The 12414-nt window shown below is 38.5% G+C and overlaps 1 protein-coding gene across 2 annotated transcripts; it reads right to left on the bottom strand.

Moving 5' to 3' along the window:
• Positions 1–24: 24 nt before the first annotated feature.
• LOC108714563 (testis-expressed protein 33) lies at positions 25–10882 on the bottom strand. 2 transcript variants are annotated; one of them, XM_018258905.2, is made up of 5 exons: positions 10674–10882; positions 8488–8828; positions 8263–8410; positions 5224–5343; positions 25–1566 (listed from the first exon to the last, which is right to left on the bottom strand). In XM_018258905.2, the coding sequence occupies exons 2-5, from the start codon at positions 8752–8754 to the stop codon at positions 1286–1288; spliced, it is 816 nt and encodes a 271-aa protein (XP_018114394.1). In that variant the 5' UTR covers positions 8755–8828; positions 10674–10882; the 3' UTR covers positions 25–1285. The 2 variants fall into 2 exon arrangements, with proteins under 2 accessions (XP_018114394.1, XP_018114393.1); XM_018258904.2 differs by having other exon boundaries at positions 8488–8792.
• Between the last annotated feature and the right edge of the window lie 1532 nt (positions 10883–12414).

Genomic DNA, 12414 nt, shown 5'->3' with positions numbered 1-12414 from the left:
CAATGCACACGCATGACTTACATAGGTAGCTCCCATGACTTTATTATAGCCAGAAATACAACATTAGTGCAATAGCATATTATTTTACGATTGCAGCGTATACAGTATAAAGGGATTGGGGTGCCCCAAAACATTGCATATACAACTTGCTATTCCTTGCATGGACTAATTGAACTGTTTCACATATCTGCTTCTTAGTAACATCCTACAATATAGACCCAACTGCTGTCAGGGATTTTAGTTGCTATCAGTGCTAAGGATACTATTGCAATGCCCTTCTCTTCTCTGTGTGTGTGTATGTATATATATAAACAGCTATGCATATCTTTGCAAAATGTATATTAACATTTTATCTTAGCAAAGTTTCAACAAAATTTGAAATTATAAAGAACTAAACACAAAGGAATTGCTCTTTACTTTTCTGGTGTCTCTGCTAACTTCTTGGATATAAGCACAAACCATATGGAAAGTGTGAAAAATACAAACAATTACACCCCTTTAATGATATCTATGGAAGGGTCACAAGAAGGCATTTGTTCTCCAGCTGGAGATGCAGATGTAACAATTGTGCCAATGAAAGAGCTCAGGGAATACAACTACACTGGCCAATTTGATGTTGTTCTTTCCTTATAGAGGTAGACACAATAGTCCAAAGCATCGGCTTTCTAAAGGTGAAAAAGGCATAACAGCTGCGATTTATTACTTCTAATCCTGGCAACATACTTCTGCCCATTTATAATGTATATTTTAGTAGTAATTTACTTTAAGAAATGCAAGAGAAATAAGGGTAGCTAAGTATTGGTGCACTTTGCCCTCATGGTGCATTAAAATATCTATTGCAAGGTGCATGTGATCGGCAGATGCAAGGCACTCATTCAGAAGCATATATTACGGGAGGGGTATGGGTTAGGTGAGGAGACTCCTATTTGCTTTCCGTGCGCACCCATACTTGTTTTCATCAGAGTAACTGTTTTCTGTGGTCTATTTTGGTACTCAGAAATCTACTGCGATTTTGATATTTGCTGGGTTGGGCGAAAGTGCAAAAACATGGCAGATTGTGCCTGTTTTTTTTGCACTTTGCACCCTACCATGCATATTGTGTTTCCAGTCTTTGGGAGCCAGGCCATCTATGTACAAATTCTCTACATGTAGAATTTGAACCAGGCAAAGATATTGAAGTGAACATAGTAACTTTAACTGCATTTCTTTTTATACTGATTGTATTTAATTTTATAATCTTCCATATATGAGTTATGGCAAATGAACAAATGTTGAAGGTCTGACTTTACATAATGGGTGTGTCATAAAAGTCCCAGAAGTCTTCATCTTTCTTGAACTCTGCCTGAGCAGGAGACTTTATTTGTTTTCTTTTACTCTTGTCTATGAGCCTTTTTTTACTTTTTTTATGCCGTGGCGGAGATGGTGCTGGTGTCTTAAGTGATGGCAGAGGTGGTGATGGTTTTACGAATATTTTAGGTTGAATAGAAGCTTTGTGGGTTGATTTGAGAAGGTTCTCCAGGTTCTTATAGGTGGCAAATCTTTCCATTAGTATTTGGGACCAGGTGGCTTCATGTAATAAAAAGATCACCAATAATAGGAATTGGGAATAAAAACCAAAGAGCAAAAAGAGCTTTGTAAAAGGCAAGCAAAGCAAGATAAAGCAAGCTGGTAAAGATTTTGGATGGCAATGACATGCTGCGATCAGTAGTGCCCAAGCTGATTAGGCCAATGGTAGAAAGAGATAAAAATGTAGAGTGCATTCCATTTAATACTAAGTTCTCATTAGGTAATATGTAAATAAAGATGTCTGCCATGTTACTTTAAAGGGATACTGTCATGGGAAAAAAAAAATTTTTCAAAATGAATCAGTTAATAGTGCTGCTCCAGCAGAATTCTGCACTGAAATCCATTTCTCAAAAGAGCAAACAGATTTTTTTATATTTAATTTTGAAATCTGACATGGGGCTAGACATATTGTTGCCTCATGTGACTTGTGCACTGATAAACTTCAATCACTCTTTACAGCTGTACTGCAAGTTGGAGTGATATCACCCCCCTCCCTTTTCCCCCCAGCAGCCAAACAAAAGAACAATGGGAAGGTAACCAGATAACAGCTCCCTAACACAAGATAACAGCTGCCTGGTAGATCTAAGAACAACACTCAATAGTAAAAACCCATGTCCCACTGAGACACATTCAGTTACATTGAGAAGGAAAAACAGCAGCCTGCCAGAAAGCATTTCTCTCCTAAAGTGCAGGCACAAGTCACATGACCAGGGGCAGCTGGGAAATTGACAAAATGTCTAGCCCCATGTCAGATTTCAAAATTGAATATAAAAAAAATCTGTTTGCTCTTTTGAGAAATGGATTTCAGTGCAGAATTCTGCTGGAGCAGCACTATTAACTGATGCGTTTTGAAAAAGACATGTTTTCCGATGACAGGATCCCTTTAAGCAGAAAGAAGGCAAGAAATTGGAGGAAATGCACACATTATTATCATTAAAGTCAGTATGAACTGAAGAGAGAACATTTTTGGTTTTGCTCAATATCACTTCTAGCACCAGTTTCTGATTTAGACATGTCATTTTTGTGGGCTGTAGTAGCGGAATGTGGTTCTAGTACTAGATGCTGCATATAGACATGTAGGGTTAATAAAACTAAGGGTGACGGAATGCCACTGTGCATTGGAATACATGAAGCAAAGTCTCAGATAAAGCATTTTATTGGGGTGCAGCACTTTTTCTATGCGTCTTTGATGTTCTGGCCTAAAGCATTCTTTAGATTCAGGTAATTAAAGTTTCTCTCGTGCCACTTGCCTGGGAAGAGCAGAGGATAGCAGTCAGTTTGTTATATATGTGCAGGAATGATTTTAATTAGGGCCAATAATGTACATAATTATATATCTACTGTATGTTTAACACAAGCTGAATGATTCAGCTGAACTATGAACTCCCTTTTATTTTCATTAGAAATCTATAGTTCTTCTTCATCAACAGGACACAGTATGCATGAACCCTTTTCCCATTAAATCAATCCCACTGAATTATGTAATTACTCTCATTGCCTTACACTAATTTTTGAAATACCAGTAGACGCCTTCAAGTTGCAGAAGGGAAAAGCTAATTATATATAAAAGAATATAAATTCTTTCCCTTTACTGGGAGGGTCAACAACGAATTTTGTTCCCTTTGTTTCCAAATTCTCCCTTTATAAAACAGAGTTATGTAGTGAAGAAAATGGTCATGTAGTATAAGTGTTTTTTTTTTAAGCTTATTGAACGTAGTTTTATAATTGATTTGTTAAAGTGGACCTGTCACCCAGACACAAAAAGCTGTATAATATAAATCATTTTAAACATGAAATCCAATTTCTATTTCTTATTAAATCATTCATAGCTGTTGTAAGCTCATTTAAAGATCTCAGCTGTCAATCAAATATTGTCTGCCCCTCCTCTATGCCTTAGGCATAGCGGCGGACAGACAATTACTTTCACTTTCCATTCAGCACTTCCTAGATGTCCCTGCTCTCCACACATTCCCCCGGTTCTCTTTACCGTTTAATTGTGTAGCCAGGGCATGGGGATGGACATCAGGTCCCCCATTCTGGTGCACAAACAAGATTTTGAGATGATACAAGGCTTGTCTTAATAACAGTGTCCACAAAATGACTGCTCTCTGCTTGCCATAATAAGAACATCCCAGACTGAAGGAAACATGATTCAAATAATTTATATAGTGTAATTAAAGTTCATTATGCTTGACTGATGTGATAAAATAGGAGTTGGAATAATTTTTTTGGTGACGGGTCCCCTTTAACACACTCGTTTCAGGGGATTGATGATGTGCTGATTGTGTGAAACATACTTACCAGCTCAGTATTTGTATGTATATCTCATTAAATGCATTTCAACAAAAATACATTTTCAGTTAAGCCTTCTGTGTTTTTATTTTTGGAATATTTATTACATATGGTTGCCTCCAGGACAAACAAACTGGCATTGGGTATGTGCCTAGAGGCACCTGAACATTCCAAAGCCAGGCAGGCTGTATGTGATGGCTTTTATTCACCTTAGAAGAAGAATTGACGGTTACTGCTGGTGCTCGGTATGTATAGGAGTAAAGATGTCCTTGCCAAACGAGTGGATCTGAGCCTATATTGGCCACCCACATGATGGACCATATCATTCTGATCTGAGGGTCAATATTCAGCCAATCCATTGTGGTCTACTGACATTCGCTGGATATGAACTACATTAACATGCTGATGTGTTCCTTATCCAATGGGATGTGCAAACCTGCCCACTTAATATCTGGACAATATTTGTCCAGGGCAAGTTTGTTGGTGGGCCCCATACATGTGCTGCAAGTTGCTCTGCTGAAGAGAGATTTCTATCAGTGAGAGCTAACTCATACAGCTTGCCTCGCTTTGGAAATGTTGCGGTATTTCTGTGTGTCATAGAGGCTAAAGGTACAAAGAGTCAGTGTATTTCAGACAGCCTGAAAAGAGCCCAAATTTGCCCCTGTCATCTCCTATTGACTGTAATGCAAACTTTATGAAAGTGCCCATAGTGGCAGTTTTGTGCCTTACAATGTACACTTGAGTGTTTTCAGATCAAAACTTAAATTACCGATGATTTCAATTGGTTGTAATAAATTAGTGTGAAGAGGCAGGGTTGGTTTTTGGTGCTTTCTGCCAGTGGATTTCAGCCAGTGGAGAAAGATCTAGGGATGCACCGAATCCACTATTTTGGATTCGGCCGACTCCCGAATCCTACGCAAAAAATCCGGCCGAATAACGAACCGAATCCGAATCCTAATTTGCATATGCAAATTAGGGATGGGAAGGGGAAATATGTCTTACTTACTTGTTTTGTGACAAAAAGTCACGCAATTACACTCCCCATCCCTAATTTGCATATGCAAATTAGGATTCAATTCGGCTGTGCAGAAGGATTCGGGTGAATCCAAATCCTCCTGAAAAAGGCTGAATCCCGAACCGAATCCTGGATTTGGTGCATCCCTAGAAAGATCCATAACCTTCTTGGTCACCTCACATTCAGCACATGATAGATCTCATTTAAATATTCTAAAAATGGGTTTATAAATATTGGACTATTAATAAATTTTTTGTAACCATGTGTGGTCCTAATACCATAGCATGCCATGATCCATGGGAGCATATCCCCAGATTCACAATATTTAGTTGAGAAGGTAAAGGATTTACCTAAATCATCAGTCTTCTTCCCATGCCAATGTTGTCTGTTGTTTCTATCCATTATTCCTCTTCTGTTAATGTCTGCAGTATAAGAGTCCTCTACCAAACTGCAAGATCTTATGGGCACCCCTGGGTGAAGAGATGGAGAACTGGGTATATAAAATGAACTGGAGGAACAAGAAGGTAGTCATCAGAAGTTTACCCTACATTGACCTACAGGCTAGGGTTAGCTTTTGCCATGATTTTCTCCTTGTGAGATTATTATTATTGTAATTATTATATTTATAAGTGCCAACATTTTGAATTGACACATTAGGCAATTAGGGCCCTGTCTGCAAGACCTTCCAATCTATTGGGTGGAGATAATTGATACACACTACAGACAGCATTGGAATGAGCCAGCTGGACACTGGGGAAAAAGGGCTGCAACCCAGACATGCTCCCCTCTGATCTCCCTTCCCTATCAGAGATTACAAGGTGGTTGCTCTAGTGGGCGCTGGACCTTCCAGGCCAGAGCTGACTATAGATATAAACTGCTGGGGAGGGATATGGTCTTTAATAGAGTATGGAATTAAGGCATACAAAGTTCCTACCAGAAGTTAGAGGGTTACAGTTTCCTTAGGGAAGGTTCTAGTAATAAGTATATGAACCCCCACGCCAGAAAAGTGTAATGCAGGCCCAATGCTAAATGGTCAACCAGTGTCTTGGTTATATTACTTAACAGCACAGTCCAGTTTATAAATTCATTAAGTTAGTTGAAGTAGGGCTTAGTGGTAGGAAACCTTAGATCCCAACAGGATAGAGGTGATGACTGATAAAAAGAATCCAGAACTAAAGTAAATATAATATTTTTAGGTGTCTAGAATTTCAGATCAGATTTAATAACAGAGACACTGGGCAATGGTCAGAATCCTCAGAGTTCAGAATGTCCAGCCTCTCATTATTACCAGACTGGGTTGCTAGGAGTTGTAGTTCACAACAACAGATAGAGGGCCACAGGCTAAAAGTTAATAAACAGTATTTTTGTGCTGGGTGAATTCTCTGAATTCTCTTTATATTTTATAAGAAATTCATGCAAGAATCTCATAAATAGCAATGTGATTTTTCATTCACACACACATATATATATATTATATATATATATATATATATATATATATATATATATATATATATATATATATATATATATATATATATATATATATATATATATATATATATATATATATATATACACACACATAGATATGTCATTATGCCGTGACTTATTTCTCATTTTATTCTATTTTCTCATTTCACAGGATGGGAATGGCTCGTCACTCTGCCCACTCTGTTGCTATGATTCACTACTAAACCTCGATCTTTCGCCTTTTATGCTATTGCTATAAATAAAGCATGAATGTTTCTAGTACTGTGGCTGGAGAGTAAATTCAGCCCCTCATGTTAGGATGTTACCTATATAGCATTTGGGGGTTTCTGGATCAAGCAGAGATAGGATGAGGCCATGGTTGGGTTGTAGAAATAGCTTCCTAGTGCTAAAAACAGTGGCGGAACTACTGGGGAGCAGGGGCTGCATTTGCACCACGTCCTGCATCCTCTCGGGCCCCCCGGCAGTTCATGCACCCCCATATCGGGACAGATAATCGCTTCCGGAGAAGGGTGGGGGGCCCAGCTGCACAGCCCGCACATGGGCACGACTGCACTTAGTTACATTACTGGCTAAATAAAAAATAATATATACTGTAGAAAAATTCCACTGAAAATAAGTTTTTAGTTGAGCAGGTCCAACCTGCTGCAAACTGTCTCAGTACATATATGGGACATGTTATCCAGAATGCTTGGGACCTGGGGTTTTCCGATAAAGGGATTTTTCTGTAAAATGTCTACTTAAAAATAATTTAAACATTAAATAAGCCCAATAGGTTTTGCTTCCGATAAGAATTAATTATATCTTAGTTTGGATAAAGGTACTGTTTTATAATTAGAGAGAAAAAGGAAATCAGTTTTAAAAATTTGGATTGTTTGGATAAAATGGAGTCTATGGGAGACGGCCTTGTTTTGCATCCAATAAGGATTAATTGTATCAAGTACAAGGCACTGTTTTATTAATACAGGTATGGGACCTGTTATCCAGAATGCTCAGGACCTGTCGTTTTCCAGATAATGGATCTTTCTGTGATTTGGATCTTCATACATTAGCTAGAAAATAATAATAACATTAAATAAACTCAATCAGGTATAATGTATTGTTTTATTATTATGGAGAAAAAGGAAATAATTTTTTAAAATTTGGATTATTTGGATAAAATTGAGTCTATAAAAGATGGCCATTCTGTAATTTGGAGCTTTTATGAGGCTCCAGATAATGGATCCCATACCTGTACATAATGGATGTCTCATCTGTAGTCATTATTATTTGATTAAAATGGAATCTATGGTACAGCTTTCCTTAATACGAAATTTCCACAATATTAAGTTTTGTGAAACCACCTTATCAGACGACAGTTGCATGGAAACACTGCAGTCTGCTATTTGGGGCACCCATCATGTACACAATCACTTGCAGGCTATTCAAAGGAAAGACAATCGGCTTTATTTTATGCTTTTTAAAAAGTAGCTCTTGACGTAACCAGAATTGTTCAGTGAGGCACTGAGCTGATATCTGTAGCAATACACATTTAATTAACTGCCGCTCACTGTAGCTGCCATGTCCTTCCAGTTTATTTGACAATGGCATGTTGTACCATAAGCAAGAAAACTGCCTGATGTGTATGTTGGCAGTTGCAGTGAGTGCCAGTTTATTTGACACTCACACCAAAGGAGGATTTTTTTTGAGGGGTAGTGGGTTGTTTTACAGAACATCTTTGCTACTGGCTCAGTGCCTGTATAATAAAGTGTCTGTAATGCCAATGTGCTGATCCAGTAGCATAAATTGTGTGGCTAAAGTGGCGATAAAATCGCACACTTAACATGTGGTTGGTATAACAGCAAAGATTCATGAGAATTAAAATGGTTAGATAGCAAGCACATTTATCTAGTGCTGACCTGGAAAGATATTAGCACGTAGGCAGTGTCCAAGATCATAGTAGATCTCATACTTATTGTTCTCTGTTGCCCATGGTTTAATGATTGGCAGGGGGATCCTGTATTCATGTCCTGTCTTTGCCTCGTCTTCTTTAAGAGCACTTCTAACCTACGGTAACAGAAAAACACCAATGAATCAATGAGCTGACCCACACAACTCCCAGCTATAGACAGGCCCTGGCTCACCTGCTCACGGGAGATCAATTGGTCCGACACAGAACTTCGATGTGTGGGATTAATATATGCTGGCATCAGGTTCCTGACTTCTTCAGGCTTGGCTGTGCTTTTTCTGGATTTGCTCTGTTGACTGAATGTTCCTTGGCTTTCCCCTCTTTTGTACTTGTTCCTTCCCGGGGTATTCATCTCTTCATTAGTTTGACTTGGTTCTATATTTTCCTTCCTGGTGAGGCCCTCTGGAGAAGGAGTGAGTGCTGTTCTAGTGTAGGAGGCCATGGCCAGGTAGGAATCAAGTTTCTTTACTTTTAGGCTGACTGGAATATTATTGTTATTATTATTATGGGAGTTGCCTATGTTATTAAAGCAAACAGTAAGAAACAACATCAGATTATGTAAGATTTATTTGGTTTACTTAGCTTAGTTCAATGAATTAGACAGATAGATACACAAACAATGATATACAGAAATTAGGGCTCATCTACGTCTGCAAGCACAGTGGGCATCTTGCACTTTTCACCGCAGTGAGTTGGGAGTAAATCACCATCATTAAAGGTACTTGCTTCAAAATGTGTTCTTTGCACTTCTGTATGGTTGTACTTGGCTCCATTCCTTCCTTTCCACCTATAACATTTTCTGCCTAATCATGTTGTAGGGGAACCCTGTAGCCCTCTTTCATGATGTCAGAGAAGGGTGGGTTGGACGCAGGCCTATAAATAGAAGTGCTGGGCAGGTTCGGGTGTGGATTAGGAGAGCAGGTGGGTTAGGGTAGGTTGCAGGTCAACGTTTTGTCGACCGCATATCACTGGATATCTCTGGATACTTCTTAGATTCATTATTAACTGCAACATAGGTCAAGATCTGTAAGGGTGTAACATATGTCCCAGAATGACAGGTGGTTTACGTGGCATCACTTTGTAGTGTATTAGGCCCAGGGGCATAATAGAAACATTCCTACCCCCTGGCTTTGGTCCTTATGCCAAAAGGGAAACTATATTTCTGAACATCGCCAGTACTATAAAAATATATCACATAAAACAGTCCATATGTAAAGCACTGTAGTCATATAATAAAAAGTATATATTATTTAAAAATATTTCAAATAGCATGTGCCTGTCCTCTTGCTCATTTGAGGCACAGTGCTCAAACACAAACCGAGGGCACATATACATGCTAGGTTACATCAGCCAATGAATGGACAGCGCTGTGTCTTTTACTTCCACACTTCTTCCTGCCATAACTAGGCCCTACCTTATTTCCTGTCAGGTGATTTATGAGTGACACACACAACATAGCAAAATGGCTACTCAAGATGAAAGATGTAAAAAAGCAATATTTGTCGATATGCATATGGAAATCTGATTATATTCTTTAATAGGTCATTTATTAGGATATATATAATGTTTTAAATTATATTGTTTAGACCATATAAATCCCCTTTGAAGCAGACAGCTACAGGTAACAAACAGAACCCTATAGTTACGGGGTACAGGATGCACATACCACCTATGCAACAAGGCAGGTCTGTGTAGCTTCACTGTCAAACTCCAAAACTGAACCCCATAAATGAATAGATTCAGTTACAATTCAAAGGGCTATTGCCCTGGGCCCTCAGTTTATCTCATTGATAGTTCAAGCTTCAGCTGCTCCCCGTCTCCCCTCTGTTGTAACACAGGCCCTGGCGTCACGTATTCCATATCTGACACTACAGTAAGGAAAAGGTAACAGGCAGTCAACTGGCTGCCAGCTTTAGGCAAGAACTAAGGGAGACCCACGGCTATAACAGTTTCTGAATGATTTAATCCAACCAGCGGCTCTTTAGTGGCGAATAAGTGGCAGGCCACAGACTTGACTTTCCTAGTAAAGATAAACCCAGTCCTATGTATTATGCTGAACATTATAAAATATATAAAATATATTTTATCTGTACATTATTAGCTGTTTGTAGCTGTGAATATGTTATTGCAAAGCCTCAGTACAGAGTACAGCAGTGTCTTATAAGCGCTTCTACAGCGGATAAAGACAAATATTTGTCTGGTCAAGTGTCTCTCATTTGCTCACTTGCCATAAGAGCAGATACACGTTGTTTATATCAGTATACATGTGAATAATATGCGGCAGCTTCACAAGTGTCATTATGTATGCATCAATTTAATATCATTGTCATCTGAAAGCTGCCTCAGTCCCTGCTCTCTCACCTGTATCTGTTGCAGCCACGGTATTTCCAGACACACATTGCCAGCAGCTAGATCACCATATTGCTTTCAGGTTTAGTTTCATGTTCCTCTGCAGTTAGTTGCTAAGACACCATTTGTGTTGGGTTGTTAATGGTAACATGGGACAAATGCTTAGTGGCTGTTGGAATGATGCACCTTCTTGCCATTAGGTGTCAGTGTCACATTGTGTTTGACTGCATGCATCTCTCTGCAGGCAATGAAAACATTGAATTTGACCTCAGATAAAGTTCATCTTATTTACTATCTTTTCTACATTTTTACTAAAGATATACACCAGGTACTTATTTGCATGTTATGAATGTTGGACAGGTTTTAAATTGCACATATTGCCTGTAATATATTCAGGGATTTCCATGCTATGAAAACACCAGGTCACTATCATTATCCCAACAGGCATCTGGTGCTTAAAGTTGTAGTTCAGTAACATTAGATGGGTGTGTATTTGCACACAAAGGTGACTATACGTGAGTTGGCCTAGTATGGGGTGCCGTTTGTCCCAAATACATTCTGTATACAAAACTATCCCTAATACACAGAATGAACGTCTCTCATGTTATATAAGTATTTGTGACCAGACACAGAGAAAAAAAATATACAAAAGACTTATTTCTATTAGAGAATGCGAACAAAATCTGGTTAGTGCACAAAAGGATGTCATTATATCACAAACTCCATTCTGTACAGTTTAACAAGCAATCTGTCGCACAAATGTATAACCTCCATGTAATGGACACACTTATGTGCAAAGTTACTTACAGAATGAATTATGTAAAAACAAAGTTGGACATAATATATAATAGTGTAACTAACTAGTGCTTGTCAAGCTAGATTTGACTGACAAAATAGATATCTGTGACAGAAAGCAAGATTTTATAGTACAGGATTCATTCTTTCCACAAAATGACAGTTTTGTTTCACAAAACAGATAAAATAACCATTCTGTGAAGCAACACTGTCAGTCACATTCCTGAACCAATAAGAACAAAGCTTATTGCCATATACAAACAAGATGAGAAGTGGCCAGCTCTGCTCCACATGGCTAAGGCAAAGTATCTGACCTGCTATAGAGGACGCCCTCTAATGTCCCCTGTGCTGCATAGTAATAAACATGAACAAACCTTTCCTAAAAGAGCTGCTGTTAAAAACTATAGGTTCATAAATGGAAGTTTTTACAAATGGCTGAGAAATAAAATGCTGCACTTATAATGATTGTAGAGAAAGAAAAGTATGCAAAACTTATATAAATATGATCATTTTAGGTGATATGGCTATTCTTATTGTAGTAACCTGCTTGTGTGGCCATTTTGGTTAAGGGCATTCCTGCTGTTTTGCCATTATCTTATGACTCACTCCTGTTCCTCTTCCTGTCTAAGCTGAGAGTAATTATGTGACAGGCCACACCCACCTGCAATGTTGTATTAAATGTACCAGAAGTTACTGTGCTTGTCTGGCTGCTTTGCCTGACTCTCAGAGTCAGTTATAAGTTTTGTATATGATAGTTAGACTCCAATGTCTCCTCCTAGCTGTAATCTTGCACCAATTAGCTTGTAGTTGTCTCTTAATAATGTGCTTAGCTATAGTTCAACTACTACATAATAGCTTTAGCCAGAGACTTGGGACTGATCATGTGCACACATACCTCCCAACTGTCCCTTTTTCAGAGGGACAGTCCCTCTTTTGACAGCTCAACCTGAGGTCCCTC

Source organism: Xenopus laevis, chromosome 4L (assembly GCF_017654675.1).
Source record: "Xenopus laevis strain J_2021 chromosome 4L, Xenopus_laevis_v10.1, whole genome shotgun sequence".
Lineage (NCBI taxonomy): Eukaryota > Metazoa > Chordata > Amphibia > Anura > Pipidae > Xenopus > Xenopus laevis.
Note: the sequence above shows the minus strand (reverse complement) of the source record. Positions and strands in the feature narration are given on the sequence as shown.

Bases quoted from the DNA above. Each gene is read 5' to 3' on its own strand.
- LOC108714563 (XM_018258905.2), bottom strand. From the start codon at position 8,754: ATGGCCTCCTACACTAGAACAGCACTCACTCCTTCTCCAGAGGGCCTC. The intron at 5,344-8,262 runs GTCAGCACTAGA...CTCTTCACCCAG, and splicing joins ACGTGCTAATATCTTTCCAG to GGGTGCCCATAAGATCTTGC. The intron at 1,567-5,223 runs GTAAATCCTTTA...TATTACATGAAG, and splicing joins GAAGAAGACTGATGATTTAG to CCACCTGGTCCCAAATACTA.